Genomic DNA, 21269 nt, shown 5'->3' on the forward strand with positions numbered 1-21269 from the left:
TGTCTTGTAATGTTTCTACTGAGAAATCTGATTATAATCTAATGGGCTTTCCTTTGTAGGTTAGTCTTTTTTTACCCTGGCTCCCATGAGAATTCTTTCTCATTGATTTGTGACAGTTTGAATAAAATGTGTCTTGGAGAAAGTCTTTTTGTGTTGCTATAATTAGGTGTTCTGGTAGCTTCTTCTATTCTAAAATCCAGTTTTTTCCTTAAGTTTGGGAAGTTCTCATCAATTATTTATTTGAATAGGCTCTCTGTTCCCTTTTCCCTCTCTTCTCTTTCTGTTATACCTGTTATGATTATGTTGCTCTTTCTAATGTTGTCATACAGTTCTTTCTTTTCTTTTTTTTTTTTTTTTAAGTATTATAGTTCATTTTTTTTATTTTTGTTTGTGTAGAATGCTCCAATTTTTATGTTTTTTTTTTTTTTTTGAGATTTTTATTGGGGAATTGGGGGAACTCACTGCAGCAGTGGCTGCAGCCCATGCCATCGCCGGCGACCCACAGCAGCCCAGCTCCAGGTTGAGCTGTCATTCAGCACCCTAGCTGTAGAGGGCAGTGTCACTGGCCCTCATATGCGGGATCTGAACCGGGGCCCTCTGGCATCCTAAGCCAGCTCTCAACCAACGTGCCACTCGGCCGGCCCTTTCTTTTCTTTTTTTAACTCTCTTCTCCCTCCTGGATAATTTCTAGGTTTCTATCTTCGAGCTCTCTAATTCTCTCTTCTATCTAGTCTGCTTTATTTCCAGTGCTCTCTAGTGCATTCCTCATCATCTTTATTGAATTCTTCAGCTCCAGAATTTCTTTTGGGTTCTTTTTCATAGTTTCAGTCTCTGGTAAAGTGTTCCTTTCATCAGTTTTATTTCTGAGCTGATTGAACTGCCTTTTTGAGTTTTCTTGTATAATGTTGAGTTTCTTCATAACTACAATCTTGAATTCTCTGTCGTTTAAATCACCATCTTCCATGACTTTGAATTTGGTTTTTGGAGACTTTCCATTTTCTTTCTGTGCTCCCAGCTTACCTTGTTTTTTTCATGGTATATGATGGTTTGTTTCTCTGCACATTTGAGATAGTAAATTATTTTTTTGTTTAATACTGTTTTGCTTTCAACAATTCAGCAGGTTGATAGGTAGGGTACTTTCTGTTTTCTATGCTGCTTGGGGTATCTCAGCTTGCTTTACTGTTTCTGCGGTGGAGTGTGGGGCAGGGAGGACGAGTCTGCGATCTTGTGGCTCCGCCTCCCTTCTGGTAATGGCTGTCAGAGCTGCTGTGTTGTTTAAAGCTTCCCTGCTTTCTTTACTGAGTTCTGCTGGAGAGTGTGGGACAGGGAGGGCAAGTTCGTGGTCTTGTGGCTCTGCCCCTGTCAGCAAAGGCTGTTGATGCTGCCATGATTCTTTTGAAGCTTCCCAGCCACCTCTACCCAGCTGTGCTGTGATGGGGAGGGGAAAGGAAGATGCCTTTTTCTGGAAACTGCTACTGCCCCTTGGTGCTCCAGGCTTTAGTGTGAGGGCTTCAGCCCGACTCCTCTGCTGCAGCGCTTGCTGGTGCCACAGTGGGCGTCAAACTGTGTCTGTGGGCCGTCCCTGCCCTTCCTCTGGACCTGCTCCCCTATTGTCCCAGTATGCCCACCTTCAGATGTCCTGATGTGTGGACCCGTCAGGCATGTTTGTGTCTTAAGCAGGTGATCCTTTGTTGTTACAGTTGTCCAGCTTGTTATAAATTTAAGGTGGGAAGCAATGGAGTCTTCTCACTCTGCCATGATGCTGACTTCCGATGCGGTTTTGATTCTAGGGTGACGTGTGTTTGTGGTTTATAGTTTGGACTGGATATTTATTTCTAGACTCACACATTGCAAGGGGTCAGTGATCTTGAAACTTTTAATTTTTTAAACTAAGAGTACTTTTTTCCCTGCCTGTAAATTAAATCTTTCAGGAAATCCCAAACTAATTGCCGAGAGGCTTTGCTTCACTTGGGCACGACCTGGATCAGTGTGTGGGGACCCTTTCCCTTTTGCTGCCTCCAGATGGCTCCTGAGACACAACCAAGGGATCCCAGGGCTCCCAGGCACCCGGTTTGGATCTGGCTGATCCCTGTAATCCAGTGTGAGATTGCCCTTAGCCCACTGTTTTCCTGACCATAGGTTGTAGCTATTCACATGAAATCAATTTAGTGGCCTCAATCTGCATTTAAAAAAATGAAAAGGAAAGAAATAGTAAAGAATAGAAAACATAATTAGAATAAGTATTGTTTTGTGAAACTTAGTTACCTATGTATACATATTTGTATGTATATATGCATATGTATAGGAGTATTTTGATATAAAATGTATTTATTACTGTGGTACTGTGGGTCACGGTTAAAGAAAACTCCTCCTACCTTAGAGTCCCAGACAGCCTTATCTGCCCCTCTCTTTAAATTTTCCATTGGATTCAATAGCCTGTTAAGTGAATACCTTCATTCCTATTCATATTTTGGGGAAATGTTATGAAACACCACTTTTTCATTTCTACATAAAAATACATATTTCCAGAAGTTACGGCAATTTGAATGTCTTGTTGAAAGGGGAGGTGCTAAGTCAGTCACTAATGTTACCGTGTGACATTACCTATCCAACTTTTTTCATTGTTCTTCCTTGCCAAAATACTACTGAAAGGCTACTGTAAATAGCTTCAGCAATGTTTGAATTTGTAAGAGAAAATATTATCTTCTCATAATTGTATATCACATAAAGTGACATGTTTAATTTCCTTAAAGAACAATTTTTTCCTAAATAGTTTCCTTCTCTGTGTTTTAGAATCTAAGTGTTTTGAGGCTTACTTTATTGATAGGTTGTGGGTGTTTATAAGGATAGGAGCTCTCTATTTTTTTGGTGATTTGAGTATAGAAATTGATAAGTGAGGTGTAAATATTAATTTATGAAGTGGAAAGTAATGCTGAGGTCAAGTTATATTTAAACTGTCCTGGAAATAGTAAACAAAGGCTTTATGCTCTCTTTCCCTTTTCTGCAGGTTCTGGAGTGGCTTGTTCTATGGGAATTGTTCTTTTTTTTAAAGACTTTGAAAACTCAATCAAATTAGTACCATCGTTGAAGCTTTGGTGGTAATCGCCTGGCTTCTGCAATAAATGTTAGCAAATTCTTGATGTTTCTCACTTTTGTGGTTTTGCTATTTGCTTTTGCTATTGTAGCTTCATAAACTGTATTATTTATATCCAAATCCACTTAATTGAGTTCTGTCTTCTTGAGGCAATGCAGGAAGGGAGGAAGGAGAGTGAGTGGGGACTTGTTTTTCTCTGTGATAAATTGTGTAATGGAGTAATTGTTTAACTGGAGAAAGCACATAAAGGAAAAGTGTCTCCCTTAGGACATCCTTAAATGGTAATCTTTTGTGGAAGGTACTTCTCCCAGAGGCTCCCTTAAAGCTTTGTGGCTTTTGTAACTATGCATGTATTATGACTGATTGCTCTCTTTCCCTTCAGGATAAACCTTTTTTATATATTGGCCTTTATAATCTCTCTTAAGTGTGTAAGCTCTGAACTCCACTTGAGTTGAGATAATTGTTTTTTTTGTTTGTTTTTTGACTTTAAGGAGAAAGGAGATGAATCTCATTTTGGGTGGACAGAAACTTGGTCAGGCTGGGAGAGACTGGAAATGATTAGGAATTGATAGAATCTGAGTTGCTTAAAGGCTGTTCTCCAGGAAAGCAGGGAGCTTTAGGGCTGTGGATACAAAGATTTAAATCTTTTCAGCCACCATACAGTACATGGGAAGGGGTGGAGGGCGGGCAGACACATGTGCTTTTTCTATCAAACTCGAGAGCAAGAAATATATGCACTCTAACTTCGGATTCCAAAAACTTAGGTGTCCTGTTAGGCTGTCCCTTCTGACTTAGTACTTTTTTTTTTGACAAAGAATACTTTTAAAAAACATTTTTTCCTGTTTAGTAGGGTATTGATAGCCAGTAACAGTTTGAGTTCCAGGACAGCATAGACCAATATTCTGGTTCATTTGGATGTAAATGTTTGGATTTCCAAATGAAAAGGTGGAATTTTGTGAGGAAGATAACATTTAGTAGTTACATGGAGTGAGGAGTGAAACATTTTATCTTTTCCTAAAATGGAAGCTGTGTAAGAGGGAATGCTTTAAAAGTATCTTTTGCCAGTGTTACTCCATCAGCAAGTGGTAAGGGTGTGTGGAGGAAGCCTGCTCATGAGCTAAAAGCAGAAGTGTGTTCAGGTGCATAGGGCCTTGGTTATGGTTGAGGAGCCCTAAGCAGAGGGAGTGGGTGCCCGAGTCCTGAAAGGGTGTGTGCAGAGCCGAGTCCTTGTTAGGTATCCAGAGAAGGGTGGCTGCTGTAAGCCTGTAGGATCATGGGAAACCACTCACAGCCAGCGGTGGCTCTGCTTTTTACTCTTCAGGTCACTTGAAACAAAGACTTTTGTCATTTAAAAAAAAACCTCCATTGGAAACAGGGCACTAGGTATCGTTTTATAGGCAATGGGAACCTGAAAATTTGGAGGTGAGTGACGTAACTGCAGTGTTTCAGGGAGATGATCTGGCAGCAGAATGGAGGATTGGAAGGCAGGTAGGATTGAAAACAGGAAGATTAATAAGCTAGCACAGTGGAGTCTAGTGTCATCTTTTATCCTCATGGAATTTAAAAGATGAATTTACCAGTTCTGTAGCCACAGAGTGATGGTTACGTAATCAGGTGAAATGTCACAGGAATGTATTCTGTAAGTTGTAAGTACGAGGCTTGTTATTATAGTGGTGATACCATTCTATTCCCTTCATAGGGAGGGTCTTCTGTTCTTCCTCTTAAGCCAGGCTGCTCTAGAAGCTATAATAGATCATCAGGGGTCTACTTTGGGCTCCAAGACTAACCTATGTAACCTTGAGAAAAATCACTTTTTGTTTTTCCTCCTCAGAAAAAAAGAGGTACAATTCTTCTTTAAAATAATTTTACACTTATAACTTCTAAGTTCCTAATAGTATTTATTTTGGGGGGGAGGGACAATAGGTGGATCTAAGCAAAATGATTTGATTCCAATTGCGAATAGCTTTCAGCTGTGTAAATCCCACTGGTATCCTTTTGTCCTGGTAACTATGCATTGGTAACTTTGAGGAGAAAGTGAGACAGGCTGTAAGTTAAAAAAGAGTCTACTCTTCTGTGATATTTAAATATTTATTTAAGTTTAAAAATAATTTTCATGGCACCAATGATTTTATGCTAACTACATACTGGATATGTAGAAAAAAGTACATTGCTTTGAAGGAAAATGTAACTTATAATTTTTGGCACACGAAAGGTTAACAACTATATATTGTTTAATGAAACTAAGAAATTCACATTTGCAGGTAGTTTACCCTCTACTGCTTAAAGATGCAGTACACTATTCTTTAGTAAGAGTTTTATTTCCTCTGATAGATGAAGCTATGGAAACCACTGCTTTTTCTACATTGAGACCAAACTAATTTAGAGAGAAAATGTACAGTAGAACACAGTAAAACCAGGTTAAAAACTTGAACAATTTTTAATGGTGGGGAAATACCAAAAAAGACCAGTCAGCAACAAAGGAGGTTTGTTATTCAAACACTATTTGAAAAGCAAATTGAAGGAAACTTTCTATTTTCTGGGATAAGCCCTGGAAAAAAATAACCTGAAAGCTTCTACTGAGAAAAATTCAGCTGTTGGAAGTGGTATGGACTGTTGTACTGTTAGAACGCTAGACACAAGTAACGTACCAGGAAATGGAATACTGCATCTTTCTTTAATGTGAATATGAAAGGTCAGAGTTGAGGCTATCACTCACTGCATAGAAACACCATATTCTACAGACTGAGGTAGGAACACTACACTAAAAGGTAATCTGCTATGTTGCATAAGACAGTAGCTATCCAGGTTAAAATCAGCCCCTTATCTCCTGACAGCCTTTTCATCTGAGTCTACTTTCCACTTCAGTCCTGTGCTAAATAAAGCCTTTCCTGTGTAGACGCAATGGCAGTGGACACTTGATTCTAAGTGGCCCCTAATCTTTACTAGGATCTCCCTCAGTTTGTCTTGTCACTTGGTAAATAGGTGTTTATAATTCTGCCTAAATTGTTGCTGGTATGGAAATGATCAGATAGGCCCTCTTCCATTCTTAGATTCTGGCCAACGTCTTCTCATTCCAGTACTTGGTCTTGCTCATCTTGGCATCAGACATCTCTTTGCTGGTTGGTTGGTTGAGCACCCTTTAAACAAGCAACCCCAGTGCCTCCAGTGGGAAGTGGTCCTGGATCTTTAATACACATCAGGAATTGGAGCACGGCTGACCCTCTTTCTGCTAACATCATAGTATTTGTTGTGTAGATCAGGGTTGGCAAATTATGGCCTGTGGGCCAACTTCAGCTCGCCGTCTCTTAAATTTTAGTGGAACACAGCCGTGCTCCTTCATTTATGTATTGGGTTGTCGGAAAAGTCATGATGCATTTTTGCAATGAAAAAAATAGAAAAAATACGTTATGGCTTTTCTGACAACCCAATATTACTTACGGCTGTTTTTGTGCTACGACAGCAGAGTTGAGTAGTTGCCACAGAATATGGCCCACAAAACCAAAATAAAAACAATATTTACTATCTGGCACTTGACAGAAGTTTGCAAACCCCTAGTCTAGTTGAAGGGGCATTTAAAATTATGCACCACCCCCACCAATGAAAAACCTCGTTTATCCCATATATAGACATGGTTCTGCCATTTCAGGGGACTAATTAGGGGAGAGCAAATCTAAAAGGGACTCATTCTGTTCTGCATTCGGGACTGCCCAACATCATAGGGTATCGGCAGCCACTTCATTGTGTAGGTTCCAGGAATTTGTCCACTGACGGTCCTTAACTAAGTCCTCAGGCCCCAGACCACTTAGAAATCTCTCCCTGAGATGAAAACGAGATTGTGTGTGTGTGAGTGGCTGTAAGAGCTGCCGAGCTTGGGCCTTGGCCCCCACACTCACCCTTCACATGCTGTGCTCTGCATGCATCCACCGCTTCCCTCAGCAAGGATGGCAAGTGCTTTCCTACAACTTGCAGAGGATGACCCTAGGGGGGGCAGTATTTCTACATCTAAATGTTGGTCTCTGCCACGTTCACCTTCTTTCTTGGTAGGCATCTCAGAACTATTTAAAGAGATTCTTTTCCTGGTCCCTTCCAAGGCTGTTTGTTGATCTTGGAATGCTACTTTCTGAAGTTTTTCATTCTCAGGATCAGTTTCTTTCTTGCATCGTTTAGTTCATCAGGCTCTATTTTCTTAATCCATAAAGTAAAAACAAAATATGAATCGATAAGAAAATAACATTTCATTGTTAAAATATAAATTGAAATAATCTTTTTTTTGCGGGGGGTGTACAAAATAAGTACTGCTTTCCGAATCAATCGTCTCTCAGGTACCTTAGCTCTGGTTTCTGTTAACTATATTTTGTCCAACATTTCTGACAGTCCTATTTCTGGTACCACTGAATGCATCTAATGCCTCAGGAGCACTATCAGAGTCTTGAGGTTCTTCAGAAAAAAAAAATCACAGAAGTCTAAGTTCGTTATACAAAATTCACGGTGATACCCACTAGGCTCTAGTCTAAGGGGACAGACTTACCCCACCCCTGCTGCTGCTGCTGCTGGAGCCGTGGTCCCTTCAGATGCCCACTCTGCTCAGATTTGGAAAAAAACAAAACAAAAGGAAAAGAAAATCCAACTCAGACCATCATAAGAAGCAACTTTCCATTTAATCATTCTACACGATGTTTACTTTTTAAAAAGCTCTGTCTAGCAAGAAAACTTAGTCCCCGTTGTCCAGACTCCTGGACTGCCCCGCTGAGGCTGGAGTGACGAGTGCTGGAACCCAGCGGGAAAGCTCCTGCAGAACACAGAAGACGACAGCTCTCTAGTCTTCAGCTAGTGTCCCATCTGCTAGGTGACACTACTGGGATCATCAGTAATAGTAAAATAAATTATTTTTATTTGATACTTTCAAAATAATACACATCTATGAAAAATCAAAATTCAAAACCGAAAGTTATCCTGCAAATTGGGAGGATGAGAAACAGAGTTGCCGAGCCTTTCTTGAGAGAACCTCTGAAGGAAAAGAGCTTTCCCAGTTTGTTTAGACAGGGCATGAGCCTATCCCCTTCTTCTTCTGGGAAACGACCCTCCTAGGCTGTGGACTTGGAGTCATGAGAGGAGGACTTGGTACATGTGCCGATGGTTCCGCGATGGGTCCCATTGCTGGGAATGGGTAGCCGGGCTCCTGGGTCCACCTGGCTAGTTATTGGGAGGAGTCATGCCTTCTCAGGTGTCTATGAGCAGGCTCACCACTGAGCGGATTTTGCAGGCAAACCATCGCCTGAGGGGACAAAAGTATTGATAGTGGAATTGTTCAAACTCGGGGGTCTGGCGGATATCGCGGAAAAAGGCAATGTCAAGGTCAGACTCGGTAAGGATGATCAGGAGGAGGAGCAAAACAAAGAGGAGTCCCATGGTCACAAGGAGCAAACGGAGGACACTTAAAACAAACTTATTCACCTGTTCCTCCTCTGGCCTGCCGTGCCCCTGACACAGGGCCCTCAGCTCTCCCCCGAGGGCCTCCACATCTGCAGCAGTGGGGGTGCTGGCCTCAGACTCCTTCTCCTCCTCGATGCTGCAGGTGGCCCCATTGATCTGCCGGGAAAGCAGCATCAGCTCCAAGCTGTGCTCAGCCACGGGGGTAGGCAGCACGCTGTCTGCAGGGCTGTAGGCCTCATCCGCAATCACAGCAACTCGCTCATTGCTGTCTGCCCGGCTGCTTCTCACGTGAGGCAGGAAGGTGTCCCCGTGGGAGGAGGAGCGCACTGGCGTGGAGTGGGCACTGTCCCGTAGGGACTCTAGGCCTGGAAAGGCAAAGGAAACGTGAGTAGGCTCTCTGTCCCGGTGCACACTGTTTCTTTTTGCTTATGGTTTTGATCACATTTATTCAAGATTCTGCCTTTCCTGCCTCTGGTGTCCTCGGCTTGGTTTTAGCCCCAATTGGAAAGAGAATCTGAATTGCAGATGATCCCTGATCTAGAGCTGGGGTCTCGGTTAAGGGTGCTCAAGTTCGCCTCGTGGGCTGAGGGCCTTGAGAGGCAGGAACAGGGAGGATAAGACTGTGTCTTGCCCCGTGGGCCTCACTGAATCCCGATTCTGGAGCTGGGTGTCCTAACAGCCCAGCGTGCAGCTCTTGGAGCTCATTAGGTCATCTTTTGGATTTCTGCCATTTGCTCTGGGTCTGTCTCTTCAGCCTCCCTGTTCTAGCCGTCCTGACCTTGTGGGATATGCAAACCCTATCTGCCCTTCCTAAGTGCTCTCTGATGGAGAAGGGGAGGAGCCTTGGCCAGCTCCCTCCCTTTTTACCTCAGAATGATCTGGGTCCAGGATAGGCCGACAGCTCCCCTATTTTAGACACTCCAGAGTGCAGAGTGGTCTTTGAGAAGATCTGGATGAGTCGGGGACATTCTCTTACTTTTGTTAGGACAAAAGGGGCTCTGGCCCCTAAAACTACCCATTATCTCTTCACCTTCTCAGGTGGAACATTTCTTCCTTTCCAGGGCTCAGGTTCTGGTAGGGAGAAACGGGCTGGTTGGTTACTCCCTCAACCAAACAGCAGCCACCCAGGCCAAGAAGATGTGGGCTCGGCGTCACTGAGTGTGGCCCACACCACAGTGCTCCCAAGGAAATGGCTTCTTGTTTCAGGTTCAACATCTGTATATTCCATTCCTGGCCATCTTGTGGGCCCGAGTGTCTCCCCTGCGTTTGTGGCCTCTGACAAGAGAAGCCAGTCCGCTTCTGCTGCTCTGAAATGGCCCCTGATGGCCCCAGGCCGAGTCAGACCCCAGCCTGCTGGAGCTGCCTGAACACAGGCACAGTCAGGGACTGTCCAGAGGAACGAAGCCTGGAATCTGGGTTATGAACAAGGGTGGGGGTGGGAGGCGATGGCAGCCCTGTTTCCCACCTGTACCCCCCACCCCCACCTCACCAGTAGTATATGTGTCTCAGCTCCTGCTTTCAGAAGCTCCTCATGGTCCTAGCTATATTTTGTCCGTATGCCAAAATCTTAAATTTGTATAATGTTTTAAACTTTTAAAGCACTTTCATTTTATCTTTCAACAGCTCCATGGAGTGGTGAGGGTGAGAGGCTACAGAACTTGCGGAAGTCATGTGGTTGGTTGTTGACAAAGGCAAGGAGAGAATGCAGGCTCTCTCTCCTTCACGGTGCTAATGACCGGGAAGTTGGATTCTGGGGAGGGCAACATGGACCAGGATGAATTAAGCCAGCCCTGCACCTTTCTTAGACTTAGTGCCCAAGAAACTGTTGTGTAATAATGTGAAATTAAGAGCCTGTCTCTTGTTCCAGAGCTCTTGATGCTCCTTTGGTCTCCCAGTTTTCCCTCCCTCATTCCTCCATGTGTGTGCAGCATGAGGAATATGTACCTAGGAGTGGGTAATGGGTCCCTGACGACAGAACCCTTCAGGCCCTCATTGTACACACTGCTGCCTCAGCTCCTTTCCCAACCACTCCTCTGGCCCCTTTTTCTGGAACGTCAGCACCTCTGTGCAGGGCACCTCACAACTTGCAAGGAGCTGTCCCCTCACAAGGACAGCTCTGACTGCCAGATCCTCCAAAGTACGACCAGCGTAGCTACCAGAAGCCACTTCAATGCAAGCTTAGCTTGGCCTACAAGTCAGCCCTGAGCTAGGGAAGGAGAGAGGCAACGGCTATGACACCAGAGAGAATAAATCCGAGGGACACCAGAAGCCATATTATACTGAACTGTTGGTGCTCTCGGTAAACAAGATAATGAATATGCATTTTTAATGGCCAGACAAAATTACTCAGTAAACGTTAGTCTTCTGTCCCCTCAACAGACCTCACCTGCAAGGTTATTCCTGTGTCAGGTTAGTCCTGTACAGAACTTCAGGTTTCACAAAAACCACCCCCCCGCCTCACCCCTTCACCAAACCTGTTATTCTGGGATGGATGGGGTGGGTGCTGTGGGTGGGATCTGGGCGAGTGGCACAGCAAAACGGGAGTGTCTTTTTTTACCTTGGAGGTGCTCCAGCTGGTGGCCTTGCCCGGAGGTGACTCCCGGTGGGCTGGGGGACACAGTGGTTAGCAGCCTACCCTGGAGCCGAGGCCCCATTCTCAGGATGCGCACACTCAGGGGCCGAAGGCAGTGATTAGTCACCCGGAGCTGAACACGGACTCTGGTATGAATCTTAACCAGACTCTTCCCCATGGTGGCTCAGGAAGGCAGATACTTCTTCAGTGGAAACCAGCCAGGCAGGGAGGAAGGTAGAGGGAAAGGACGGAAAACCAACTAGGGACCAAGGAATACTGCTGATCTCATGCTACGGCAGCCCCTCTGCAGTGCTTCCTGTGCTGGAGAGGTCACCTCCATGAGCCTCAGAGCAGGCTGAGCTGCAGGGAAGGAGCAGCTCTGGGAGGCCTACCTTATCAGGGCACTGGATTCAGTCAGAAGCACTTAGAGCCATAAAAAGTAATGCTTTCCCAGCCTGTGGCTGCTTCCCTGAGGCCCATGGAAGGGCCCTGGACCTCTCAGAGAGTGAGGGACAGAGGGCAGGGAACAGTCCCAGACGCTAGGGGGAGTCAGGGCTGTCCCGGAAAACCCAGGGTGTGGAGCCGCAAAGACTTGGGGCTGAATGGCTCTGAAGTGTGAGGAGGTGGCTAGGGCTGGAAATGGGCTGTGTCCCATCCTCTGCTGGGATGAACCTGGTGGCTTTAGCCACAGGATGGATGGGAAGGGGGGAGAAAGTTATGTTTCCTCAAAAAAGGAGAAAAAAATTCATTCCACTTTCCTGAGATGAACACCCCAAAAGAAGAGGGACAGCGAGAGCCATGCTCAGCTCTGCTTAGCCTGACGAGGGAAAACAAGGGTGGTGTGTCTGCTGGTGGTCAGACCTCGGTAGTTTACAAGGCACCCTCCCACATCCACACCCCACTCTACAGTGGGAGCAACAGGCTCGAAGAGGCAAGCAACCTGCCCCAGCAGGTACCTGGCAGAGCTCGGATTTGAACCTCATCTTTGACTTCCTGACCAGGGCTCTTTGCACTGTGCTTGCTGCCTGTCCAGTACCAGCTTTAATCTTTAAAGTACTTCTGCTCACACCAGCTTCCTCACAACCGGTGGTGAGGAAGATGTGTTTTTAATAAATGGTCAACAAAGGTACTCAAATAATTAAGGCACTTGATAGTGGTTGCCCAGTCAGGGTTCTCAACCCCTAGAAAACCATACTCAGGTAATGCAGAGCCAGTGACACACACAACCCTAAACACAAACTGGAGATCCTTCCTAACCTGAGTGGTTCTTCGTCTTCATTAACAAGCAGCATTCCCTCCCCAGCCTCCAAGACAGATAGGTGGGAAATAATCCTGCTGCTGTTTCCTGCTGCTTGAGATCTGGGGTTCTACGAACCATCATCATCAGGAATTGAAAACCCTCAGCTTTACACCTGTGTCCAGCCTGCAGGGCAAACTGGGTCAGTGACCACAGTATTAAGTGCCCAGAGACAGAGGCATCGGCCTCAGGCTATTGGGGTTTCTACTTCAGTGACGATACACAGACTTGGTCTCTCTTCCCACCTTACCTACTCCAAAGGGAGGGAAAGATAGGGAGAGATGGCGCATACTGGATTCCCTGAGACAATGTTAGAATTCAAGGTAGCAAGAGGACAGATTTTTATCACTGAAGCAAAGGCAGCTACTGGAGTGCTTCAGGACCAAGAGTTTTCGTTTCTTGGTTGATTGCCTCAGCCACCCTGATAGTATTTAAGCTGTGGAGATTGGTCAGATCTGGAAAACAAGTGAAAAGCCTCTTGATGGAAAACCATTTCAGAACTGCATGGAATCTGGTAGACAACATATACACTGATTCTCAAAGGTCTACCCCCAATACTCAGATCTGCAGCCCCCTCCTGGACTGCAGCTTAGCAGGGCTGGATGGATCCCCCTTCACCTGATACCCAGCCGGGGTTCCATCGACCGGGAAAACCTCCACACTATTGGAGAAACCTGCTGTTGTGTCTAATGCAAATTCACTTTTCAAGGTCCCTGAGTGGAAATGGTCTAAGTCACAGCTCGGAAGGACCTGGTGTCCTCTCCAGAGCTCATGCTTACCTTCCATGATGGAGATGTGAACCGCTCTTCTCCGGGTCCTGGGGACGCTGCTCAGCCTTGGGCCATGGGTTATGGAGGGACAGCTGCGGCTGGGAACCATCCCAGCTCTGAGGTTGAAGAAAACACTTAACTCAGTACACAGGTGTGGTCAGAGTTGAGTGGCTACTAGAATTGCCTGGCTATTTTGGCTTTTTTTGGTTTTATTTAATCTTTAATACCTGTTTTGTGCCTTTAGTCCCTGGATTCCAGTCAGAGACACTGCTTCAAACTCACCCACCTCCCTGCATCCCAGACCCACCTGCACCTTTCTTTAGTGTGGCGATGGTGCCAGTGGTCTCTGGGCAGATGGTCAGGGCGTGGTGGCCCAGGATATGCCATGCTCCTGAAAATGTGCCTGAAGTTGGATACGGCAGCCTCCCCTGACTTCTGACAGAGGCGGCTGGTGGCAGGGGGCTCTGTGTGAAGGGGCAGGTAGTAATGCTCCTGTTCCCAGAGGTCAGGCTGGTTGGCGAACCCTAGCCCTTTTGGCCAATCATATTCTTTCTGGGTCTTATCAGGTTCTAGGAGATGGGCTTCTGGAAATGCATTATGTACAGTTACACATAAAGCACGGATCTTGAAACTATTGTAGATCTATTGTGACAGGGTTATGGGGCTATCCCTGGCTTCCTGAATTGATTCTACAACCAACGGAATCTTGCTGTTTGGACATGTCCTCCACGGTCTGTGACCAATTTCAGGACTTGGGAGAACAGCAGAGAATGACCCAGGAAGGTGGCTCCTGGGTCTGATGGACTATCTGCATTTGCCCACCCTGACCTCATTCTCCACCCAGGCTCAGGGAAACCAAGGTCAGACGGTTCCCACGCCTTTATCTGAGATGGGCCTCCTCACCCTCCTGCCCTGTTCTCCTTTCCCTTTTGGGAGCCCTTGTGGCCAGAATCTTTACATTACTCAAACTGCTTGATATTTTGAGATTCTGGGACCTGGGCTGGAACTGGGTTTGGGGGAAGCCCCTGGCAGCCTACCTGTGAATTTCCGGAGGCTCCCGTTTGATCTTGGCACTTGACTCCATTACTTCCTTTGCAACTCGGCCACTGTAAGTAGTACAATAAAACAAGCAGCAAGAAATGAGACAGTGTTCCAGGACTGGGCTCCTCTCCAAGGTCTAGGATTACTTTGGCAGGTGACTTCCCAAAGAGGGCAATGGCCTCTCTGGCCTTCCCTTTCCTAATGTTGAGGCCACTGGGAAAGGCTGGCTTGCTGGGTTAAAGACTTCTAAGATATCTGATAGCTGATCTTAGAGAGTTCTCTACCTCTGGAGTCTTTGGGATTTTCCATTCTCATTTAGGAATGATTCCTCATTGCCCAGCATGTTCCAAAAATATTGCAAAAAAAATCTTTAGACTGACACAAAAAGAATTACAGTTACAGTTCTCATTTTGCTGCTGTTGTAAGGGCAGGAGGAGAAGGTACACATTTTAAACCCTACAGACCAACAGCTGCAGGGAAGGAAAGAACGTGATGGAAACCTCAGGGTTTTCTGGGGGTTCCCAGTTTCTTCGTTCTCAAGGGTAAGGCCCACTGAGCCACTGTTCTGGAGAGAAGAGTCTGAAAATAGGTCCATAACGGTTACTTACTGTCACTATTTACCTGTATCGGAACCGGCTCCCTTTAAAGAATAAGTTGCTGCTGGACACTGTGCGGACTTGGCTTGATTTCTCCAGCCTGCAGCAAGGCAAAGGGCAGTGTGACACATAGCCTGCGACAGCCTCACAGGTGAAGGCGGAGTGTTCCCAGCTCCTAGCAAAAGCTACCTGAGGAGACCCTTTGGGAAAAGGCCCTTTACAGCCCCATTTATCTGAGTCTCCTTTAGGACCCAAGGGCTGTGCTCACAGCCTCAGTGCCAGGGACAGTCCTATGGAAACCCACGTTCATGTCAGGAGAGTGAGTTCTTCCCAAGAGTGCTCCATGGGGCTCACCGGGGAGACTGAGAGAACACAAGTCAGGGATGATGGTCTGGGGGAATGACAGAGGGCCATCCACTGAGTCAGCCAGGCCTCTTGTTAGCAGTATGACCTTGGGCCAATTTCATTTCCTCTCTTAGCTCAGTCTTCTTATCTATAAAAGGATGGAGCTGGGACTACTTGACCTCAGGAGTCCTTTCTAGGCTAGCATTTGATGATTTGTGTCCATGTCTGGGTAATTGTGGGTGGGGAAGAGAGTCGGGGCTGCCCTTCCTGTTCATCTTGGAGAGTCCTAACATGAAGATTATATCAATAAGACTCTGAGAAGTCCTGAAATGAAGAAGCTAGCTTAATGTTAATGAAAGTTCCATCATTTATTTGGTACCATTCTCACTTCCTCAGAATGACTCTTAACATCACTTTCAAGGCTGTAGATAGCTGATGAGGCTGGAAAGCCATGGGCGCTGTAAAATATCCTGTTGGGCGACCTCTCTGATCTCCCTTAGGAAAGGAAGCTTGGGCAGAGCTGCCCAGAGTGAAGTCTCCCAAGACCCACTCAGCCTGCAACATGCCCTGGGTGCCTGTAGAGCTAATCCAGCCAGGAACTGATCTAGGTCTGAAGCTTTTGTTGTGAGCAGGCCATGAATATGGAGGGAGTTGTCCCCACAATCCATGAAGAGCTAAACCCGAGATTCACCATCCCCTCCTGTCTCAGGGCTCTGTAGGGCTCAGCCTACTTGCCCTCTTTGAGTGACCCGGCTCCCTTCAAAGCACTGGGCCAAAGGCAGGGCCAGGGATCTGCACGAGAGATGCTCAGAGGCTAAATTGGCTGCTGCTAGGTACGTGTAACTGGGGATCTGACCCAGGCCAGAGACTTAACAATTAGGACATTAAGTAGTTCATGGAAAACGGAAAGACTAAAAAACTGAGTTTGGTCACAAGTTCAGAAACACAGTTCTGTTCCCATGACACAGAAAAATAAAGGCCTCCAGAAATGGTGCTGAAATGTCTGTCTTTCCCTGGACAGCTAAGGACTGAACAAGAGGGAAATGGCACCATGCAAAAGTCTTTTCCTAGTGTGTTCTCTTTCACGAGAAGATGAAGACCACTCAGGTTAGAATTCAGGCTGTCCATTCTGTCCATCCCTGATTCTGTATCAAATGCATAGAAATTACTAAGCAATTCAGAGAGCTTGCTCAAGAAACAGCCTCTGGGGCTGGGACCCTGGTAATGGAGGTCTGCTGGCCAGCATCCCATAGCAGCCAGCAGGTTGCAGTCTGTTCATGGGGGAGGAAGATGGTGTCCCCCACTCCTCAGTCCAGAGCAGCTCTGCTCTCTCCAGGTTCCTTCAGGTTGCTGCAGGGAGAACTATGGCTGACAAGGGGCAGAATATACCACACACTCTTGTCTTATGTTGTCCTGATTAGATACAGGACAACAATAAGATACAGCTCATTAAAGCATAAGTCATTGTATTCTATTTTTAAAACAAGACCAAGGGTTTTAGTGAAACATGCTTTACCTGACATCACCCTAGTTTCTCGATGGGCTATTTTTTTGCTCCCTAATGCTTTTATGATCACTTTCTCAAGCAAAGAAAACCGAGCACACAAAAGACTCGTATACTTGACAAAACCCTTTGGTAAGCAAACTTGCTGTCTTTGGTGCAAAGCTGGCTTCTCAGTACCAGACAAGTCCTTGCTGCCCTCCAGCTACGCTATCCCAGGCTCCTGAGCACTTGGCCTGTCACTAGCAACACCTCTGGCTGTGACACTGCAGGAAGAGCTGGAGTCAATCCCAGCCTAGGACCAGGTCACCCACGGGGGAATGGGCCCCAGAATCTCTCTAAGGCTTAGGGAACAGGTCTGGGCTGCGCCTGCTCCTTCATGGAGCTGTTATGTTCTGGGTCTCCCGGGGCTCTGAATGGTCAGATGCCCATGGGCTTTTTCTGGCCCAAGCCTTACCCTGAAAAGACCCAGAACTGCTTTGCCACTGGGGGTTGGCTGAGGACATGACAAAGCAGACCCCTTGGGCAACTCTGCTGAAACACATTTGCACACCTCAGCTCTGTCCCTCGAGGTAGTACAGACTGACACCAGAAAAGGAGTTGGAGCCCTTTCTCAAAGTTTCCTGCCCATCATTCCTCTAAAACTAGCTCTTAGGACTCTGGCTCTGATAATGACAGTCCCCATGCCATGTGTCCACTCACTTGTAGAAGGCTTGGTTCTCGATCCCACATTTCCAGAGGTGCTTGCAGGCTTCTGGAGTTGGAGCAAAATATGTGAGAATAATTTTCTTTTCCTACAAAAAATCCCACATAGAAATAGCTGAGTGTGGATTGAGAAGTGAAGGGTGATGTAGGCCAGGACACTGACTGACCCCTGAGCTGTCTGAGGGCTCCCGCAACTCTCAGGTAGAGGCTGTGGGTGGGGAAGGGGCTGCTGGCTAGTTGGAAGAGAAGGCCTGCAGGACCCACTGGGGCAGAGCTCAGCGCTGTGCATGAGCTCACACCTGGCAGGTTCAATCAGAGTCAGTGTCAGCTAGCACCAACTGAACCAAGAGAGCCCTCACCAGAGAAAGTGGCACTCATATCTGGAATGTTCTTTTTCTTTGTATTATCTTCTTGGAATTTTCATATGGAAACAAACGATCTTACTTTGATTGCATTTCCTGGAGGTATGGGATCCCTGGGTATCATCAGCATCCCTGAGGAAGTCCTGTGCTCCAAGGCCTAGCCACTTCTCCATCCCTCACCTCCAAGTGTTGCCCTTGGTCTTGGCTTAGCATGCAGGTGGCCTACCTCTACCTGGATGGGCCACTATGGTTCAGCCTGGCCATCAGGAACCAGCCCAGTGCCCCTGCCCTCCCTGAAAAGAAGGAAGCCAGCACTCACCTCTTTCTGACTTACGTATAAATAGAAAGTTTTTCCTTCAAATTTCAGCTTGGTCACCTCATTCCTAGAAGCACAAAGAAAGTACCAGTCACCTCACTGTGGACGGCTTGTTCACAGCTAAGCCCTGGAGAAGCGCAGCCCACCCCAACTGGAAGGGGCTCCTGGCACAGACACAGTTTCAGCCAAAATTAGAACTGAAACATGACAGCAGCGCAGTGGCCTTAGAGAACAGCTGAAATAGTTCAATCCACAGCTTTCTGGTCAATCACACTATGATAAGGTGACAGGAGGATTTTGGGCTCCTCAATAGTGGCTGTAAAAGGGAAACACTGGCATGGGAAGTGAGTCCAGGTGGAGTGGTCCTGGGCAATTTCAGGATTTGGTTCATAACAGGTGCATTATCTGGATGGGACTATCAAATGTAAGATGCCACAGGCAGCTGATGAGGCCAAAGTTCAAGATACAGCAAATCATGAAAAACAATGCAACCAGGTTCTGAGGGAGTTGAGTCTTTCAGGTGACGGTGCCACTGGATGGAAAATGCAGTTTAATGCAGACAGATGTCCAATGATCTCAGGGAAGGGAGTGGGGGCAACATACCAAAGAGAGAGAACAGATTACATGGAACAGCCATGCAGCATACTGACCAGGAAAGGGGCTTAGGGGTTTCTGTAGAAAAATCCTTGAAGCCACCAGCCCAGTGAATGGCTGCAGTAAAAGAGGCAAACAGGATACTAGGGTACATCACCCGTGGGACAGACACACATCAGAAGGAGTGACGTGGTGACTACACATGGCATGGCTTAGACCTCACCTACCTCCACATACTGCTTGCAGCCTTGGTTACATTGACAAAATGGAAAGATGACCAGGGTCTTAGGTGGATGTTCCTGAGAGCCAGAGAACCAGGCCTCAGCACAGGTCACTCCTCACTTCCCTTCCGTTTGCCTAACGCAGCTGCCCTCTGGGACCAGAAAGGCCCTTCCACCTCACTGGGGGCAGAGTCCTTATTTTTCTCCCCAACTAGGACCCCCAAGAAGGTCTGACCATACAAATCTGCCTCCACTTGGATTCTTCCTCTTTCCAATTTTTTTTTTTGGGAGATTGCCCCAATATCCTAGGAAGTAGTGGAAAGGCAGTGTATCCACTTTACCACTGGATAAAACTCAGGGGACAGAGGAAGGTCACCTGTTTCCTGGAAATCATGGCTGGGTCAGGATGAGAGTTCACCACTCTGACCACCAGTTCTGAGCTAATACAAGCCACACTATATTCCTTCTCAATCAATCAATCAGCCTTTCTCAAACACAGAATACAATCAATATCGATTGGTTAATATATAAACAAGCACACAAATCATCTAGACTTCAACAAGCAACATAGGAAAGTAAGAGCTTTCTATTGGGTTGTCAGAAAAGTCATGACGCATTTTTGCAACAAACAAAAAATACGTCATGACTTCCGACAATCCAATATTAGAAGTGAGATTGGGTTTACATCTGTTATTTAAAGCTGAGAGGTAGTGAGGAAGAGACTTCCTGAAGAAGTGGGCCGTGAGAGAATGAAAAGGTTCTGTGAGAACCAGGTGAGCATCAGGGCTTCTGGACTGCAGGTCCCTGTGACAGGCGATGTGTCCTATCTGTGTCCTGCCAAACGTGCCCCCTACCAGGGACCTCACGAGGCAGCTATCCCAGTGAGAGTGCAGCCCAGGACCCGGGCCCCTAAGGAACATCAGACACCCCAGCTGTCTCCAGGCAGCAAGTGCACCTCACTGGGAGAGGGGTGGCCTGAATCTGCTCATCGTCATTTTCTGAAAAGTAAAGTTACAGGAGACCCCAAACCCTCACCATCTTCATCCAAAGAGCCCCGTGAGTGGGCCACCTTGGGAATGCCTAGCGACCAAGTGTGTTACTCCAGTGTGGGTGTCTTGTGAAGTAGCTCTTTTCCCGGGGAACGGGGGCTGGCTGGGCGTGTCTAAGGAAAGTTTCACTAGCGCTCTGGTTGGTCATCATATGGCCAATCTCCACAAGAGCAATCAGGACTGGCAAGGTGCTATTTGCCCACAAGCTCAGCAGGGGAGCTGAAGAGGACATAGGAGGATGGACGCTCTGCAGCACCCCCAGCAGAGAGCTCACCAGGAAGCAGCTGTGTCCTCAGGCTCCCATTAGCTCTTCTAGAGAAGGCAGAGGAACCAGGACAGGGGCAGTCTGCCCTGCTGAGCTCTGGGCCAAGGAAGGCCTATGGGGGGAGTTGGCCAGTTTAGACTTGGCAGTGTAAGGCCCAAGAAGGTACTAAAATCACAGGGGCTTAGTAGAATACGCAACATGTTCTGATGGGGCTGAAACATGTTTGCACGGGCCAGAGAAAGTCTCCAGGGGAGCCCAATGTCCACCAACAAACCAAAGTCTGTGCTGCATTGGCTCTCAGAGCCATGCAGCTGAACAGACCCCAAACATATGGGCAGAGCAGCTTCAGCTGAAGCTGTGTCTCCTGCCTGCTAGGAATGGGAGTTGGAGGGGGAGAGGGAATGTGACTCTTGGAGGCTGAGGCCACCTAAGCCCTACAGAGGGAGAGGAGAGACAGCGGCTTCTGTGCTCAGGCAGTGCCTACAGTAAGGGTTGGCCCAAGGACGGTGTGTGTCCAAGCAACAGGGTAACTTCTGTCTGCCCCAGGGGTCATCTTTCCTCAGGGAGAAAGCATCCATGCAGATACTATGGCCCTCAGCGGGGGGCAGTCCCAAAATCTCAGCTGTCATGGCAAGTTTCCTTCCCCAACATTGGCTCCAGCCCCAGGCCTCTCAACCAACCAAGAAATCAACCCCCCACAGCCTTTCTTTCTCTGGAGAGGCTGGTGGCTCTCGGGAATACCCCTCCAGAAGAATAAGGTCCCTAGGAAGAGACCACTACCTGCATTAGTTAGCATGACGGATGCCCAATCACAGACAGAGGACATGGGAACCGCAGCCCTCCCCAGTTGGTGAGGTATAAAAAGCCTGTTTTGGAAATGAAGATACTCACCATTTTATGAAGTGGACCCTCTTGTTTCCTTGCAGAACAACAAACCCAAAAGGAGTAAAGGCCAGAAATGCAGCATTTCCTGATACATCCTGCAACACAGAAAGATTTCTCATCAGGGATGCAGGCATAGAGGTGACAGGGTGAGAAACACAGTTGTTCCTCTGTGATACAGAGTTAATACTTGGCAGTAGTTCACAGAGGGAACAGCATGGCATTT

At 46.8% G+C, this 21269-nt stretch overlaps 1 protein-coding gene across 4 annotated transcripts in view; it reads right to left on the bottom strand.

Annotated features, from left to right (window-relative positions):
* Window positions 1–5163: 5163 nt before the first annotated feature.
* FRMD5 (FERM domain containing 5) overlaps window positions 5164–21269 on the bottom strand; it is a 310259-nt gene continuing 294153 nt past the window's right edge. Inside the window, exons 8-16 of one of the 4 annotated variants that reach the window (XM_019645029.1) lie at window positions 21053–21141; window positions 18036–18099; window positions 17352–17443; window positions 14829–14903; window positions 14204–14272; window positions 13176–13282; window positions 8549–8892; window positions 7623–7674; window positions 5164–7279 (exon numbers count right to left, since the gene is read on the bottom strand). In XM_019645029.1, the coding sequence (XP_019500574.1) occupies window positions 7266–7279; window positions 7623–7674; window positions 8549–8892; window positions 13176–13282; window positions 14204–14272; window positions 14829–14903; window positions 17352–17443; window positions 18036–18099; window positions 21053–21141 (906 nt within the window). In that variant the 3' untranslated portion in view covers window positions 5164–7265. Of the gene's footprint in view, window positions 8893–13175; window positions 13283–14203; window positions 14273–14828; window positions 14904–17351; window positions 17444–18035; window positions 18100–21052; window positions 21142–21269 lie in introns of all 4 variants that reach the window. The other 3 variants (XM_019645028.1, XM_019645027.1, XM_019645026.1) reach the window with 3 other exon arrangements.

The sequence above is a fragment of the Hipposideros armiger genome, unplaced genomic scaffold (genome assembly GCF_001890085.2).
Source record: "Hipposideros armiger isolate ML-2016 unplaced genomic scaffold, ASM189008v1 scaffold_92, whole genome shotgun sequence".
Classification (NCBI taxonomy): domain Eukaryota; kingdom Metazoa; phylum Chordata; class Mammalia; order Chiroptera; family Hipposideridae; genus Hipposideros; species Hipposideros armiger.